Here is a 17,557-nt window from a genome sequence, read left to right as displayed (position 1 = left end):
GAGAAGTACCCATTGCTGTAAATAATTCCTGCCAAAAGTGACCCATAAAATTTGCATCTCTGTCGCTGACAATCTCCCGAGGGAAACCATGATGCTTAAAAACATGCTCGATGAACTGCCAAGCAACTTGTGATGCTGAAGAACGGGTCTTAGTGGGTATGAAATGGGCCTGCTTTGTCATTCTGTCAACCACCACAAAAATGCTATCCCATCCCCACTCTGTGGAAGGCAACGCTGTGATGAAATCCATAGCAATGTGAGTCCATTTGCCTTCTGGAATAGGTAATGGCTGCAAGAGACCCGTGGGTAACCGGCTGTCCACTTTTTTTTTCTGGCAGGGCAAACATTCACTGACAAATTTAACTACATCCTGCCACAAGCCATCCCAGATAAAGCTCAGTTTGACCTTTTCATATGTCTTAGTAATACCCGCATGTCCTGCCATAGGAGATGAGTACATTTCCTGTAAGACCAGCAGTCAGTACAATAAATTCTGTCCTTGCACCACAACAACCCATTATGCAGCTTAAATTCAGCATGCCCCTGGCTCGATGGCCTCTGTGACTCCACAAATATGGAAGCTGCCTTAGAATCCTGCATGTATTCTTCCTGAATACCATGAATCCACTCCTGGTAGATGGTAGAAATGGCAGACAAACTGCAAGCCCACATACGGGATAAGGCATCTGCAACCACGTTTTCTTTCCCTTTCCTGTACTCGATGTTGAAATCATAAGACTGAACCTTAGCCAGCCACCTCTTTTGCTTCATTGACAAGTTGGGATGCGTAAGGAAATACCTGAGTGTCCTGTGATCTGTCTTAACCTTGATTTTGCTACTATACAGGTAGTGGTGCCATTTTTCGAAAGCATGGAGGATAGCCAACATTTCCTGATCATACACATGATAATCTATTTCCTTGGCATCCAATTTTCTGCTTTCAAAAGCAATTACCCCGTGTTCTTGTCTTAGCACAGCCCCTAATCCTTTGCCACTAGCATCTGCCTCCACAATGAAAGTACGTGAAAATTTAGGGCATACCAACACAAGAGCATGAGTGAGGGCGAATTTCAGGTCTTCAAAGCTGCGCGGTGCATCTGTAGACCACATAAAAGCATCCTTCTTCAAAAGGCCTGTCAGAGGGGCTGCCCTCTTGGCAAACTTGCGAATAAAGCGCCTGTAGAAGGAAGCAAGACATCATGAGACCAGGAGATCCACACAGGGATATGCATTTTTCCTTGGTCAAGGTGCTATATCATGGTTGTCAAACAAAGAGCCAACTGTTTCTTTGTTTTTAACAGAAGCAGAATATAGAGCACTCACTACAAGTACATGTGAGGCTATATGGCTCAGAAGACTATTGTTAGAAACAGACTACTTTGATGAATCAAAGCAAAAAACAATATACTGTGATAATCAATCGGCTCAAGCATTGCCCAAGAATCCAATATATCACTCCAGGAGACATAATATTGATATCACAGAGCACTTCATCAGAGAAAGAGTGTTACTTGGTAACATTACACTGCAGCATTGTGATGGCAAAGAGAATGTTGCATACATCTTTACCAAATCACTTGGCAAAGAGCTTTTCGAGAAGCACCGACAAGCTCTTGGTTTGACTCAGAGGAAGGAAATTCCCAATAAAGGGATGTGATGGAATGTAATGCTTAGTCCTTCTTCGATTCCCCAGAATCATCATCTTGAGGGAAGGCCTACTTCATGATGTTGATCTTGAGGGAAGGTGTTGAGAGACCATCTCAACATCATGTGATCATATGTGCATAGCACTAGTCCATTAGAGTGCTATAAAGGAAAGGATTAGATGCCGCTAAGATTCTCAACCTCTTGTGCCATAAAAGTGCGTTTTCTGGCTTTAGCATAAAGCTAATGCAACCTCAAAATTTCCAGCACTTGCTTGACATGTCTGATGTGCTCCTGCTTATCCTTGCTGTAAATGAGGATGTCATCAAAAAATACCAGCACATATTTGAAAAGGAGAGGCTGCAAAATCTTGTTCATGAGTGCCTGGAAGGTAGCTGGTGCATTGGTCAATCCAAAAGGCATCACCTTGTCTCATACAGTCCCCTCTCTGTGCGAAAGGCTGTCTTGTGCTCATGCCCAGCTTTCATTCTAATCTGATGATAGCTGGACCTCAAATCAATCTTAGTGAAAAACTGTCCCCTCTCTGTGCGAAAGGCTGTCTTGTGCTCATGCCCAGCTTTCATTCTAATCTGATGATAGCTGGACCTCAAATCAATCTTAGTGAAAAACTGAGCACCCTTGAGTTCATCCAACAGGTCACCTATCTTGGGGATTGTAAACCTGTTCTTGATGGTGACCTGATTCAAGTCTCTGTAGTCAATGCACATACGGTAAGAACCATCCTTCTTCTTCACTAGGAGCACAGGGGATGCAAAAGGAGAAGTGCTATGAGTGATGAAACTCTTCTGAAGTAAGTCCCTCACTTGAGTTGCCACTTCCTCCCGTTCTACCTTAGAGAGTCGGTATGGGGCCTTATTGATTGGCTTATTGCCAGGTTCCAGGACTATGGCATGATCTACATCTCTTCTCGGAGGCAATTGAGATGGCAAATCAGCAACACATCTGCAAACTCTGAGAGCAATCTCTGCATATCACAATCATCAACACGGGGAGTGCCACCCTCCTTAGTTACTGACACATTTAATGCATATATGGCGCTGCCCCTCTTGAGCTCTCTGGCCAACTGCCTTGCTGAAATGACCTGCAATTTAGGAGCTGCAATACCATGCAATGTAACTGATCCATCCCTGTGGACAAAGCTGAGTGTTAAGGCATTGAAATCCATGCTCATTTTGCCTAGTGATTGCAACCAATCACAGCCCAGGACAACATCTATTGGGCCCATATGCTGTCCATTGGCCACTTCTACTCTCAGCCCATGGTCTATCTCAGTAGCAACCAGTCCCACCCTCTGTAAGGTCTTGCAGTTAGCAAAACTGTGGGTGCTACGGCTGTCCACAAACACATGCACAATCCTGCCATTAATCATCCCTGTTAATCTGATAGTATCAGCACTTTTGGCACCCATCAGGGCATGCATGGAAATAGTATAAAGTGTTGGCTGGGCATCCCAATAAACCTCCTCCTCGTTCACAGGAGCATTACTGCCTGCATCTTCACGTGCATAAAAAGGTATCACATCTTGATGCTCCACAGAAAAGACTGTGGGCCTACGGCTTCTCATGCCACCAGTGGGCAGAATCTCATACGAATGCGAAGCATGAGTGTCATGCGCAGTAGCACCACCAGGATGTCCGACTCTCTCTGCTAGATGGAATGTTTTTTAGACCCTGTGGTACTAGAATAATGCCTTTTGCAAATCGATAGTATATGCGAGTAGCTGCTCTCGAGGCTCCTCAGCTTGTACGTTTTTTCGAAAGTTCCAGTTCTCTTTTGGTATTTGGTGTCCCATTGTGCCTTCAGTTGGAAACTCTTGCATGCATGTGAAAGTGGGAGAAATGGGGCTGGGAGCATGTACGAGAGGGAGGCCGGGTTGAGCTGAAAAGTCATCTCGGGGGGGGCGGGGGGCTGCACACTTCACTGAACATGCACGAGGGCCGTGGTGAGGATTGTTTGAGGAGCTACCTCGAGTGCACCTACTTCCATAATACTGCCTATATGAGAGAGATGGGGCTTTTACTTTTGACAGCAACAAAGGTGGGAGTGTGATTGATTACTTGCTGGTTTCAGATGGAGGCTTCACACTTGGAGTATTGCGACCAAATGCAGAAGATAAGCCTCTCAAAGTTGAGATTGTATAGCAGAAGTGGAACCAAGAAGAAACCCTGTTGGCCAGATTTCTACCTCCCACATCTATAATGTTGGAATTGATGGAAAAGGATACGTTCGAACACCTAGGAGGGAGATGGCAAGCCTTCAGGGGTAATCATGATACAGAGGCTTGCCATAGCCAGGATATGAAGTCTAACCACAGCCAGGATACAACGTCTTACCATAGCCAGGATACAAAGTATAGCATTTATGAGGTCCCCTGATTACTTATGAGACTTGTGTTTTATCTAGCCATAGCCTAAACCAAAAGCTAACTGTGTAGTGGTGGTAGATGGATGGATGGCAACAATGTTTAATGCAGCAGGAGGACATGACAGTAGGGTTGTACTTGGTTCCCTTTTGGTCCACTGACTGAGACATTATGTTTAATGAGTATCAGGGGAACCCAATATACAGGGCCCCTTGGTTATGGAGTTAGATGCTGTCTTTGAATTCAAACCAAGAAATTAGACAACAAGATAGCACTCTTATCTTTGATCTTTTGGAGTTTTAAAAAGAATTGTGATCTTTGTCTTTCCCTCTCTCCTATCATGTAGTTGGTAGTTTTCTTCCCCTCTTGTATATCATGGGGCTGGTATTTTTGCCTTTAATTGTTATCCTCGCCTTTGTCTGTGCCAGAAAGATTGGCTATGGAATGCAATAATTCACTAAATAGAACTTGCACCTCCTTGGTAACGAACTCTCAGTTATTTTTTGTATGATGATCTTGATTGGATAATGTTTTGTACCTGAATGGTATGCTAGCCTAATCCCTTTTGTTCTCTACAGATATTGTCAATATAATGGTTCATTTACTTTTGCTTCTTGGTGCCTTTTTTGCAGGACAAGTTGAAGACGAAGGCACATACAATGCAGCCAATTGAATCCTCAAGTGGAGGGTATGTCTTTTTCGTTCTATGTTGATAGTTGCCTTTTCATCATTATTGATGCCTTTTCAATCTCCTTACCTAGAAGCGATAATCTTTTTGGTTACGTAAACCTTGTTGTCTGTTTGAAGTCCCTAAATTCAGTTGTAGCATCAACTATTGGTTCATAAATTCTCATGCAAGCAAGATCCATCTGTCTATGCTCCTCTTATTTAGGAACAGTTACTATTGTCATTATTGGCAGTCTTTGTTACACTGGCTTGTACCAGCCATTATCAAAACTTGGCAAAACTCAGAAAATGAAAGCAACAATTTCTGCACATGAGTAGAAAGCTGAGATGTGGCTTGGGCAATGGTAGAGAAGTTTGGAGTATGAGTAAACAATTAATAGAGCTGTGTGCTGACTTTGAACTGGACACCAGTAAAAGCTTTGACTTGCCTTTTGCGATGCAACAATAGAAAGAAGAAATTTTATTAGTGTCTTCGGAAGACCGATGGGTCTATGAGACTGGAAGAAAACCTGATACAAATCAGAGTAAGGGTGGAGCTACTAAAACGAGCATCATCACCCGTGCTGAATCCTAAGTCTAATCATACATAATCAAATACATCTGAGTGTGACAATGAAAAGAAAAAAGACTGGAGCGGAGCGGAATCCTCCGTATGTCATGTCGCCCTGGTTGGTGCATAGCTGGTGATGGGACGCTGGCGTCCGTCAAGGGGTGCCGTGCATCTCGGTCTCCTGGAGGAGGCTCGACACAAGACCAGAGCCACCATGACTCCCGTGGGGCATATCCCGGGTCTAAACAATGACAGGAGGTCCCCTAGAGTGATCTGTGTGTCCCCTCGATGTCTTGTGTGTCGTGCTGCAATCCTCGGGTCAGGGTCTCTGTCACGTCTGCGGCTAGAGACTAGACGATCAATGTCACGCGATTGGAAGAACTCTGTGATCCTGCTCTAAGAGGTGTCTGATGGTGTGGCCAAGCCCCGTCGCTTGAGTAAGTACTCTCTGTGTCAGACCCCCTCGTGAATGAAGGCCGCGAGGCATCTCTGATCTGGGTAGGTGAGGAATCTGGAAAGGAGCCTGGAGCCGTCTCTGAAGAGACAGTGGTAACGACCTCGGATCTCGTAGTACACTGGGCACTTGAAAATAAAATGCTCCTCCGACTCAACCTCCTGATAGTCGCACAATATGCATATGTGATGCTCCCTAGGGATCCCCTTTGCTCTGCCGCTCTCTATGCGGAGGCGGTGTGATGATACCCGAAACTGTCCAATGGAGATCCATAGTGAGTGAGGCATATGACTCTCAGTGTACCCCAGTGGTGTGATGAATCCCTCCTCCAAAATACGAAGACAGTAATCTCAGTAGAAACTCAGCTTCACTGGAAGCTCCCTCGGCTCCAACCAGGTCCTAAAGGTGTGTAGCTGCAGGAGATTCTCTTGAATGACTTGGTTGGTGTGTGGCCCGATCGGGATGGTGGATGGGAGTACCGGAGGGGCATCTAAATTGTATTGAAAAGGAGGTATCCTATCGATGTGAAACCCTAATAGTGTCTTTAAAAGATGGACGTGGGGTAAGGTACATGCTTCATTTCAGCAGGCCTGACAATAGCCAGTGTCTAGAAGAGTGAGTGATACAAATTAAGTATTAGTTGTGTCCCCTCATTTGAGTGGGCTTATTTCACCGAATTTGAAATTCCCCTCTATATATTCACCTGTTTTAATCACATTAGATAAGCATTTATGTGAATTCCCTTATGTACTTGGTACTTGTATGGAAAAACCAACATGTTTTTGAAGGTGAGGATGGTGTCTATGTGTGTGTGACAGGAAGTCTCGCCACTTAGACTAGCGAGTGCAAATGTTGTTGAGAACCGTAGTGTGTCTTTGACATGAAGCCTCGCTACCATAACCTAAACTTTCATGAATGAAATTGGATGTACCTATGAAATTAGTTCCAATAAATACATAGCTTATTGTGCCATCTACTTCCAAGGAAGCAAAATGAGGTGAAAATAAAAGGCAACTAGAGAGGAAGTGTCAGGAGGATGTGGAATTATGGGACTTTTGATTTGTGACTTCCGTAATTTGTGTGTGACTGCCTTGAACCTTTGGGGCACGAGGGTCCGGCCATGGGGCGAGACTTGGGGAATTAAGATTCCCTAGTGGGCCCTTGGAAATAGTGAATGTGCACCCAGTTACTAGGCAATTAATTCCTAGGGCCAAAGTGTGCAACAGGGGGGCCGAAAGAGTGGTGCAATTAAAAATTGCTAATTTTAGCACATGACTCCAAAAAGAGCCCAGAGCTCTTCTTTTAGGTTTAGAAGGCCAAATCAGTTCTAGAAGGAGCCAGATCATCAGTTTGTAGGCTATCTCATGGGCTATCCATAGATGCCACTTATACCTTGGTATGAGCATTGTAGGCCTAGTTATAGTTAGTTAGGACTATTGGTATAGTTAGTTTATGTACCATCTAGGTCAGTTAGGACACTTAGGACAGTTAGCCCTAGGGTCTTGTTATGTTGGCTCTCCCTTGAGCCTCCACACTTCAGTTTTTGCAGAAATCTATCATAGCATCTCGTTTTTCTCCGTTGTCTTTGGGTGGATAGTTTCAGCAAGCAGGCATAGTTGGTCTCTACATGACTTGAAAATCTCACAACAGACTATGCACATATGACCCCCCATTAGAGGAGGGCATTCTTTTTATTTTAAGTATTATAGTTGTCACAGTTGCAGTCTTCACCTTAAACATGAGCAAGCTATTTCTTGATTCCTTCCCACCTCATCTTGAGGGTAATGAGTGTTTGCCTTCCGCTACTCCACTTGGTTCTTGTGAACGGCAATAGCTATAAATCCAATTGTTCTAGGTGCAATTAAACCTCTTTAAATTCTTTAGCAAATTCACCGTAGGCCTCTTGAAAGACTCTTGGAGAAGTTTGGGTTTCAAAATGTATGGAGGATTGCCTCTCCAAAATTTCAAAAGTTGCTCCAATAGGAATTCTTGCAGAAATTCAGGAGTCTAAAAAGGTACCCTGTTGGCTCCTTGACACATTAAAAGACAGCAAACAAGACACTCCTCTACCAGCCCGTACGAGAGCAGCTGTCCGGAAAGAGCATGCTAGTTTTGTTGCTTATGCTTTGGTTGCTACAGCATGCAATGAAGAGCCATTATGTCATCAAGATGCTTTTCAGAATGATTGTTGGATGAAGGCCATGCAAGCTGAATTGGGTTCTATCCATCAGAATGACACTTGGGAGTTGTGTGATTTGCCTTATGGGAAGAATGCCATGGGAACTAAGTGGGTTTACAAGATCAAACGGAAAGCTGATGGTTCAGTGGACCGTTACAAAGCCCGTCTTGTTGCTAAGGGCTATGCTCAGCAGCATGCCATTGACTTTGAGGAGACTTTTGCTCCCACTTCGAGGATCACTACCATTCGCATTGTTATTGCCTTTGCTGCCCACTTTCATTGGCAGATACATCAGCTTGATATTAAGACAGCTTTCCTTCATGGGCATTTGCAAGAAGAGGTCTATGTTTCCCAACCTCCTGACTTTGAGGTTGAAGGTTCTGAAAGCAAGGTATGCCGCTTGAAAAAGGCCCTCTATGGATTGAAGCAGGCACCTCGGGCTTGGTATTCGAGAATTCATTATCATTTGCTCACACTTGGCTTTCAGAACAGCCCTACAGAGGCTACTCTTTACATCCGCAAGCGTGGGACAGATTTGCTGATTTTAGTCCTTTATGTGGATGACATGCTTGTAACTGGGACACATGCTCAGCAAATTGCAAATTTTAAAATTGATTTGCAGCAGACATTTGCTATGTCTGATCTTGGTCTTCTGCACTGCTATTTGGGCATTCAATTTGCTAGCAGTGAGAGGGGGCATTTTGATGTCACAATTCAAGTACCTTGGACAGCTTTTGCAGCGTTTTCAGTTTGAGGATTGCAAGCTAGTATCCACACCATAAGCGATCGGTTTTCACTTCTCTTCTGAGGATGGCAGCGGTACATGTGATGTCACTCTCTATCAGCAGGCAGTTGGTTGTTTGATTTACCTATGCCATACGAGACTTGATCTACAGTATGCTGTCTCACAGTTGAGCAGATATATACACAGCCCATCTATGCACCATTGGCATGCCGTGAAGTGTGTTTTTAGATATCTTAAAGGCACTCAGCATTTAGGCCTTCTTTATGGGGCTGATACTTTACTTGTCATGCATGGATTCACTGATAGTGATTGGGCTGGTTGTTCTGACACTCGTGTGTCACATAGTGGCAACTGTTTTATGCTTGGTACTTCATGTGTTTCTTGGTTCAGCAAGAAGCAAAGTACATTTGCTACTTCTAGATGTGAAGCTGAGTACAGAGCAGCTTTTACAGCTACAGTGGAGTGTGTTTGGCTTCGGAAGCTACTTGCAGATCTTTGTGCATGTCAGCCTGCTCCTACTGTCATCTTCTCATTGATAGTTAGAGTGCTTTGGCTGTTGCACAGAATCCAGTTTTCCATGCTCGCACAGAGCACATTGAGGTTCACTATCACTATGTCAGAGAGCGATTATCAGCAGGTGATATTGAGTTGTCTTTTGTTCCCACTGAAGACAACTTGGCAGATCTTTTTATGAAGGCTCTACCTCGACCTAAGTTTGAGGCTTTTCGGCAAGCTTCAAACTTAGTACTTTTTGTAACTTGATCTGTTGTACTCCGTACAGTCATAGGTTGCTATATCCTACGGGACAAACATGTGCAACCATGACACTAGCTATTTAGGTATCCTGAGCCATATCTAGGATACTTCAGCCTATACCATGGACTGGGGTTTGTAGGCTATCTCATTGGCTATCCATAGATGCCACTTATACCTTGGTATGAGCCTTGTAGGCCTAGTTATAGTCAGTTAGGACTATTGGTACAGTTAGTTTATGTATCATCTAGGTCAGTTAGGACACTTAGTCAAGTTAAGGCAGTTAGCCCTAGGGTTTTGTTATGTTGGCTCTCCCTTGAGCCTCCACACTTCAGTTTTTGCAGAAATCTATTACAACATCTCGTTTTCCTCCGTTGTGCCAGTTCCAGTGCATCCAGGGCCTGCCAGAGGAAATCGCACCTGATCCAGGAGACTGTTGCAGATTGCGATTTCAGCCAGGGTGTCCTTTGTAGATTACGATTTCTCTTCCAGGTCCTCCGGGCTGTGCCAGGTGACTGCATCCTGTTCTGGGTGTGTTTCTAGGTTGCTACAGGAAACTGCGATCTGTTTCTAGGTGTTTCCAGGTTGCTATAAGAAATTGCGATTTGTTTCCAGGTGTTTCCAGGCTGTCCAGGCTATCCAGGTTGTCCCAGGAAAATTGCGATTTGCTACCAGGCTGTGCATGAAAGATTGCGATTTGATTTCTGGAGACTTCCGGTGTTGTTGCTGATTTTGGTAACTTTCTAGGTGTGGGTGTTCGCTTCTAAGCTGCTTTTGGGGCTATGCCAAAGCAGAATCAGCTTTTCTCTGCAGGATCTAGGGTTTTCCAGCCCGGGTGACCTTTCTTCTGTGGATATTGGGTAGAAGAAGGCTTGTCTTTGCCTACTTTTGCCATTCCCTGATTGGTTGTTGGCTAGTTATTGCGTTTGGGTTTCTTTCCTTGAGAAAGGTTGATTCTTGCTGTTGGGCAGTGGCCAGAGAGGCTATAGATGGAGGCAACCTGTTTGGAAGTGTTTGGTCGATTGATTGCACTAGAGTTTGGCTGTTGAGAGCTTTGTCTTGCCGTTGTTCAACCGTGTCTGGCTGGTTGGGCACTTGGTTGTGCGATTGCAAGTGTGGCTCAGACAGTGGATGCTATTGGGGTCCCTGCTGCATGCTTTGGTTGGCTGAGGATACAGGATTGTCTAGTGATTGGATGCCATTCACCGTTTGAAGTTGAGTAGGGAATTACAAGGTGGGCTGGACGGGGAGTTTGTGGGCGTTGGTTTGCCTGTGGTGCAGCTTCCCAGAGACCTTTGGAATCAGCCGCTTGGCTTCAAATGAATGTTAAATAAATACCGCAAGGGGTGCCAACGTTTGGGGCCAATCGGTGTCCTTGTTTCTGAGTAGGAGCGTTCTAGCTCCCCTGTGATTTGTTCTGTGGTGCATATTTACTTGTCAATGTATTGTGTATGCTGTAATTAAGTGGATCCTAACTACCCTTTACGTTGTTGAGGCTGGTTTCAGGAAGTACAACTGATGGAAGGCTGGAGGGATTTACTTGAGAATGTTCAGTTCATGGCTGAAGGCTCAGATGGTCATAATGAATGTGCTCAATCCTCTCAACACTTTTGCTTTTTGAAGAGGGAATGAAAAACCAGTCCCCAACACACCTTGCAACATAGTGCTGAATATGCTTCCTGAGAGCTTCAGGGTTTTGGTTACGACATTAACTACTACTCATGCAAGAGGAAGACAGTAAGAAGGAATGCCAGGGATAACAGTGAGGACAACGAGGCTCTTCTTGTTTCAAGCTAAGGAAAGGTGAGCGACAAGGGAAAACATGGACAATGTAAGCACAAGGCTGATAGCGACTCTTCAAAAGAGGCATGTGACTCTTCAGGGAGTGGGTGCAAGAAGAAACAACGGAAATGTTTCTACTGTGACAAGCCTATACACATAGCAAAGGATTGCAGATTGAAGGAGGCTGATCAACAGAAGGAGGACCATCCAAGAGAAAGAACCAACAGCCGATTTGGTGACAAAGGAGCTGTTTTGGTTGTTGTTCCAAGATTTTATGAGATAGTTAATCAATGTACAGCTAACCAAGGTTGGCCATAGGGAGGAAACTTGCTTGACTTCTACGTGCAAATTATGTCCTTTGTCCATCTTCCAAAAAATATAGACGAATACTCTCCCATCGTACATTGCTATAGCATAGATATCCACAAAGTATATGGGGATTTGCTCCACTAGTGCCAGGGTGGTATCGGGTGAGCTCCATTGGAGAAGGAAAACCCCTCTTCCATAGATGGTGACCTCATAAATGTGGTGCCCTTCTAGTGCCAGGCTCGCGTGTAACAAATCCCGGATCGTTTCCTTAAGGGCGTGAGCCCCACAATGCTACCCACCAGCGCCTTATCCTTGAGAGACTGAACTGTTAACTTCACCTTTTGTTTGTCCTGGGAAGGAAGCAAAACCTTGACAGTTGGGAAGTTAAAGGTGCTGCCATCAAAACCCTGCTTGCCAGACAAGAGTCACCACCAAACTTCTTTCTCCAAAGCACGAACAAGAAACCCAACAGTGGAGAGAAAAGCAGGCGGGAAAAGGGGGGCAAAAGGACTGCCCAGAGCTTAAGCAGAGGGCTTCTTTAAGCTTGAGGGGGCTGGCCAAAAAACGCCAAGAAAACTCCAAGATAGCCGGAGGGGGCTGGCAAAAAACACCAAGAAAACTCCAAGATAGCAGAGGGCTGCTTTAAGCTTAAGTAGAGGTGCTGCGAGCAGCTTGGGCTGCTTCTAGCAGCTCATGGGTTGGGGGCGACACCAAGAGAGGCGGAAATGCCTATCAAAGGAGCGGCTGATGGGGGCGTGAACAGAACGGGAGGCGGGAGCAAGGGTGAGTAGGAAGCACGGGGGGAGTGGCACGCGAAGGGGAGGAGCAAGGAGCTCGCTAGTTCTAAGCCACAACATTAAACTTTACCCAATCCAAAGTGAACTCATACAAGCCACTGTGGATTAAAGCAAAGCGCTCTAGGGCCCTTGCTGAGTGCTGTGCTAAACTCAAAACTCAAAACTAGTACTCAAACTCAAAATCAAAATACATAGCTTGGTGTCATGGTGGCTTTCCTAAAGATATCTCATATCTGTGTCTATCAGGCCGTCCCGCATTGTGGGAGCAAGGCGTGGTCTTCGTGATCTCTGTATCTGGTGGGCCATATCAAGACTGACACGTTGACTCTGGTGGTCCCCTTTGAGTAGAGCTGGGATGGACTCAACCTCCATCGTGCGTGCTTTGGTCAGCCTTTGCATTTGTGCATGGTCCCTATATCTCCGGCTCCATCGTATCTTGTCGTCTCTTCTTTGATCCATTCTGCCCTCATGTCAACTATCTCCTCCTCTACTCCACACTGTAGACTCGAATGCGTAGAATTCTGTGGCACGTTGCGAAGCTTGTTCCACCTCTGTTTCGCGTGGCACTATCACCTCTGTCTGTGTGATTTGACTCAATAGGGTCTCTCTGTGTCGCCGTGCCTCCATCAGATAGAGACCAACACAGACTTGCTCATGAAAGTGAATTAGTTGGGAGAGTGGTCTAAAACCATGTCCCCCTTGAAAGAGAGAGTGGTACAGTATTCGGATCTCACAGTAGACTGGACATGTACATAGGCAATGCTCCTTTGTCTCCACCTCTGCCAGCATGCTTAACTTGTAGATCCGCTCCTCTCTAAGCGTGCCTATGGCTCTCTCTGCCTTGATCCTCAGCTGATGGGATGAGACCCGCATCTGTCAGATGGCAATCCTCAATGTGTGTTTCAAAACGCTAAGGCCTCTTTGTTGAGTACTATACTAAACTAAGCTCAAATCTCAAAGATCAAAATTAGTACTCAATCTTAGAGTCAAAATTCACAACTAGGTGCCATGGTGGCTCTCTTGTGAGCTGCGAAAATTTTGTATTTGTCTACCGGGTCGTCTCGCTTCATGGCGGGGGGGCGTGGTCTCCGTGATCCATGTATCCAGTGGGCCATGTCGAGAGTGACGCCTCTGCTCGGGCAATCCCCTCCAAGTAGAGATGTGATGGGCTGAACCTCATCGTGCATCGTGGTCCGTCTCTATATCGTGTGTGGTCCTTACATCTCTAGTTGCATCCCTCCTCGTCGTCATCTCATCCCACTGACCCATGCTGCCCTCATATCAGATATCTCCTCCTCCTCTACTCTGCCATGTGGGCAGACTCAAATGCATAGAAACCTGTGACGTGTCTCTGAGCTCGATCCATCTTTGTCTCCTGTGGTATTGTCCCCTCTTGCTATCTGATTTGATGCAATAGGGTCTCTCTGTGTTGTTGCATCTGTATTATATAGAGACCAACATAGACCTGGTCCTAGAAGTGTATCAGCTAGGAGAGAGACCCCGGCCCAAAACCGTGCCCCTTCTAAAAGAGACAGTGGTATCGTTCTCGAATCTCATAGTAAATTGGGCAAGTGCACATGAAGTGCTCCTTTGTCTCCACTCCCTAGTGTGCATAGTCTGTAGATTCATTGTTCTCTAGGCGTACTTGTGGCTCTCTCTGCTTCAATCCTCAGATGATGTGACAAACATTGCATTTATCTGATGGCAATTCTCGAGCCGCGTGAGACTTGCATGTCCTCTAGATATTGGGGTTTGATAATCACTCCATCCTAAGATACTCTCAAGAAGTGATCACGGTAGAACTAGATCTTGGTGGGGAACTCTTGGTCCCCCTCCCCCCCCCCTCCCAAGTCCGTGATGTATAGAGCTGGAGTAGGTCCAAGCATATAATACGGTTGATCTCAGCCCGTGGGAGCAACGGATCAGGGGCATCCAAGCTGAAGGCGAGATCCATATGAATACCCTGACTCCGAAATCATGTGGATATGCGTGCGTACCAAGCCATGCTAACTCTTAGCTAGTCATATAGATGACTCTAGTGCCAACCTCGGTAGTCTCCCTCTAGGTAAGGCCCAGACCTTAGAAGATGGCATCAATCTGGAGTCGTGTCATGGCGAACTCTGCCTGTAGGATTTGGTGGGGGACTGAGGGCTTCCGAATCATCCTGGATCCCATAATCAATTGTAGCCTCTCGAAACGCCGCCGCTCAGTCGTTGACATGTCACTCCCCCATAAGGATGCTATGTACATGGTTGTCGGTCTCACTAGTGTGTCAAATAGCCATCCTTTGTTAGAATTGTGCTTGAAAGCACAGTTGTACTAGCCGAGCTAGAGCTCCTTGTCTTCGTGTAAGTCATGCCTTGGCTGCATGGGTCATCGTGAAGACTAGCCCTACAAAGACTATCCCGAGATAGTGTGTGACTAGACAATCTCCAGTGGCTCCCCTCGATAAGTGAAGTTGTGTCAATGAAGTATTGCCTGCTAGGTGTTGAAAATCATAACCTTGGTTTTGCCAAGTTGACTATCAGGTCTCTCTCTCTCTCTCTGTAGAACACCTTTAGGGCCTCTAGGTGTCTCTGTAAGCCTGATGCTGAAGAGGATAGAGGACTATGTCATCTACATACAACAATATTTGTATCATCAAATCGGCCAGCAATGATCCCTCACCTCCTAGGCGTGATCTCATCAATGAATGTTGTGATTAGAGCCCAAATAGTGTCAGTGAGAGGGGACATCCCTGTTTCACTCCTATTATGCTCTCGACTCAATCTGACAGGACTCTAATTGACTAGTACACAAATCATCACCCCCAAAATCATGACTAGAACTGCATAGTGGACCGGATCAATCTATCTAGTATTAGGATACAAACTGAAAAACAAGTCAGTCTCGGCACTGGGACTCAAAAACAAAATCAGAAACCGAAGCCTGGTACAGTGATGGCTCTCTGGTGGACTGCGAAGATATCTCGTATCTGTGTTTGTCGAGCTGTCTCTTTTTGCGGTGGGGGACGCGATCTCCTCGTTGTCTGAACTCTCTGAGCTATGTCTAAAGTGACTCCTCATCTCTGTTGGTCCCCTTTGAGAAAAGCTGTGATAGGTCGGACCTCAATAGAGTGTACTCTAGGGACTCTCTGTCGCACATGTGGTCTCTGCGTCCCTCTCTCGGTGGTACCGTGTCAGTTGCTAATCTAGACTGCTCTCATGTCGACTAGCTCGTCCTCCACTCCACTGTGTCCTGGGGCTGACGCAAATGTATAGAAGTCTGGGACGTGTCGCTGTGCCCGGTCATCCTCTATGTCCTGTGGTGGTCTGGCCATCCCCTCTTGCTCTTTGATTCATCGCAGTAGTGTCTCCTTGTGTCGATGCATCTCCATCAGATAGAGCTCGAGATAGACCTGGTCATGGAAATGGATTAGTCGTGATAGAGGGCCGAAGCCACTCCCCTCCAGGTAGAGACAGTGGTAATGCCCCCCGGATCTCGTAGTAGGCTGGGCAAACACAAAGAAAATGCTCCTCTATCTCAACCACCTTCAGCATACATAGCGTGCAGACCCACTGCTCTCTGGGTATACTTGCTGCTCTCCCAGCCTCGATCCTCAACTGATGGGACGAAACCCGCATCTAACCAATGGCAATCCTTATTACATGGGAAACTCCTCTCTCCTCGAGATACTGGGGTCTGATGATGAATCCCTCCTCTGATACTCTTAAGAAGTGGTAGCGGTAGAACTGGGTCTTGGTGGGGAGCTCTTGGTCCCCCCCCAAGTCCAGGATGTATGAAGCTGGAGGAGGCCTAACCGTATGATACGGTTGATCTTATCTCGTGGGTTCGACTCAGGAGGCACATCCATACTGTACCTGAAAGGCAGGAAGTATGTCCATCTAGATACCGTGCCTAGCAAGTCATGTAGATATGTGTGCATACCATGTATCTGCCCCGCTCTCTGCTAGCCGTCTGGATGACTCTAGGGCCAACCTCGGAAGTCTCCGGTGGGTAAGTCCCAGAGTCTGTGGATGAAAGTCATTGTCTAAAAGATGGCATAAATGTGGAGAGGTGTAATGGCAAACTCTGCCTGTACTATCTCATGTGGAACTGAGGGCTTACATCGGATCATCCTGGACCCCATCGTCACCTGTAGCCGCTCGAAGCTCCTCCAGTGTGTCCTTGGGAGATCGCATCCCCAGAAGGGTGCTGCATACATGGCAGTCGGTCGCACGAGTATGACAGCCCTCAGAGTGAAAATGTGGTCTAGAGTAGAGTGCTGCCTCCTGAATCCTACCTGCCCTAGTGCTCGTTGCCCTTGTACATCTGTATGACTGCTGATCTTCCTCTCTAGTACCGATCCATAGATCTTGGCCAATGTGTGGCCAATCATGAGGGTGCGATAGTTCCTATCGTCCATGAGGTCTCTTGCTTTCTGTATTGGTACGATAGCGGTGGTGCTCCATGGTGGTGGGAAGCCATGACAAACTGCAAGGTTAAACATCTACGCAAGCAAGGTTCGCTCCCGTATGAGGTGGGCTCGCATATCTCTGCACTCATCATCAAACCAAGGGTTTTGAGGCATCTTCCCATCTCGTACCCATGCAGATCGGGGGTCGTAGGAAAGGATCTGGTGGCAGCATCCTGTATCAATGTGACAAGGGTGGCTGAACCGTGGGCGAGGTCTAAATCACCCTCCAGTAGGGCGGGAGGCTCTTTGGCTAAGTGACACACATACATTGAATCAAGGTCACGGTCAAAGTGGTTTTGGGTACGGGCTGCGGTAGGAACTCTCCCTATGATTGGTGTAGTAGCAAGAACACCGAAGGCCAAATATGAGTGGTCGGCTCCGAGTGAAGGGGGGGGGGGTACAGTGAGGTCATGTATCCGTGAGACAAAAGCCAATGAGCCCAATAGGTAGTCCACTATGCTAGTCGTGCCTTCATGTGGGAAACATGTGAATCCCCTAGATGATGGCCATCTCTGAAGGCCATTGTAGATGATGAGATCGTGAACAACTCCCAGCTCAAGAAGGTGTCGCCCGTATGCTGTCACATGTGAGGTATGTGCAGAATGAGCTCTACTGCATCTAACTCTGGCATCATGTGGGGGTCTCTCTCATATGTGAATTCAAGTAAGTCCACTTTCCTATCCCTTGTCCTTGCATTGAAATCCCCCAGAAGGAGGGTGTCTCCATGTCTGGAGAACTCTATGATATCATCATGTATCGTCTCATAAGGGTTGTGTCCCTCTGTAGTGACATCATGAGCATATGATGACGTGTCTGGA

General features: G+C 46.2%; 1 protein-coding gene across 1 annotated transcript in view; it reads left to right on the top strand.

Moving 5' to 3' along the window:
- The window catches only part of LOC147895821 (uncharacterized), a 181,627-nt gene that overhangs the window by 4,611 nt on the left and 159,459 nt on the right, over positions 1 to 17,557 (top strand). Inside the window, exon 2 of the mRNA XM_087382402.1 lies at positions 4,660 to 4,715. Within this exon, the coding sequence (XP_087238528.1) occupies positions 4,687 to 4,715 (29 nt within the window). The 5' untranslated portion in view covers positions 4,660 to 4,686. The remainder of the gene's footprint in view (positions 1 to 4,659; positions 4,716 to 17,557) is intronic.

Source organism: Dipteris shenzhenensis, chromosome 12 (assembly GCF_047967505.1).
Source record: "Dipteris shenzhenensis isolate YYH24624 ecotype China chromosome 12, Dip_SZ_1.0, whole genome shotgun sequence".
NCBI classification, from domain to species: Eukaryota; Viridiplantae; Streptophyta; class Polypodiopsida; order Gleicheniales; family Dipteridaceae; genus Dipteris; species Dipteris shenzhenensis.
This window is presented reverse-complemented; position numbering and strand designations above follow the sequence as displayed.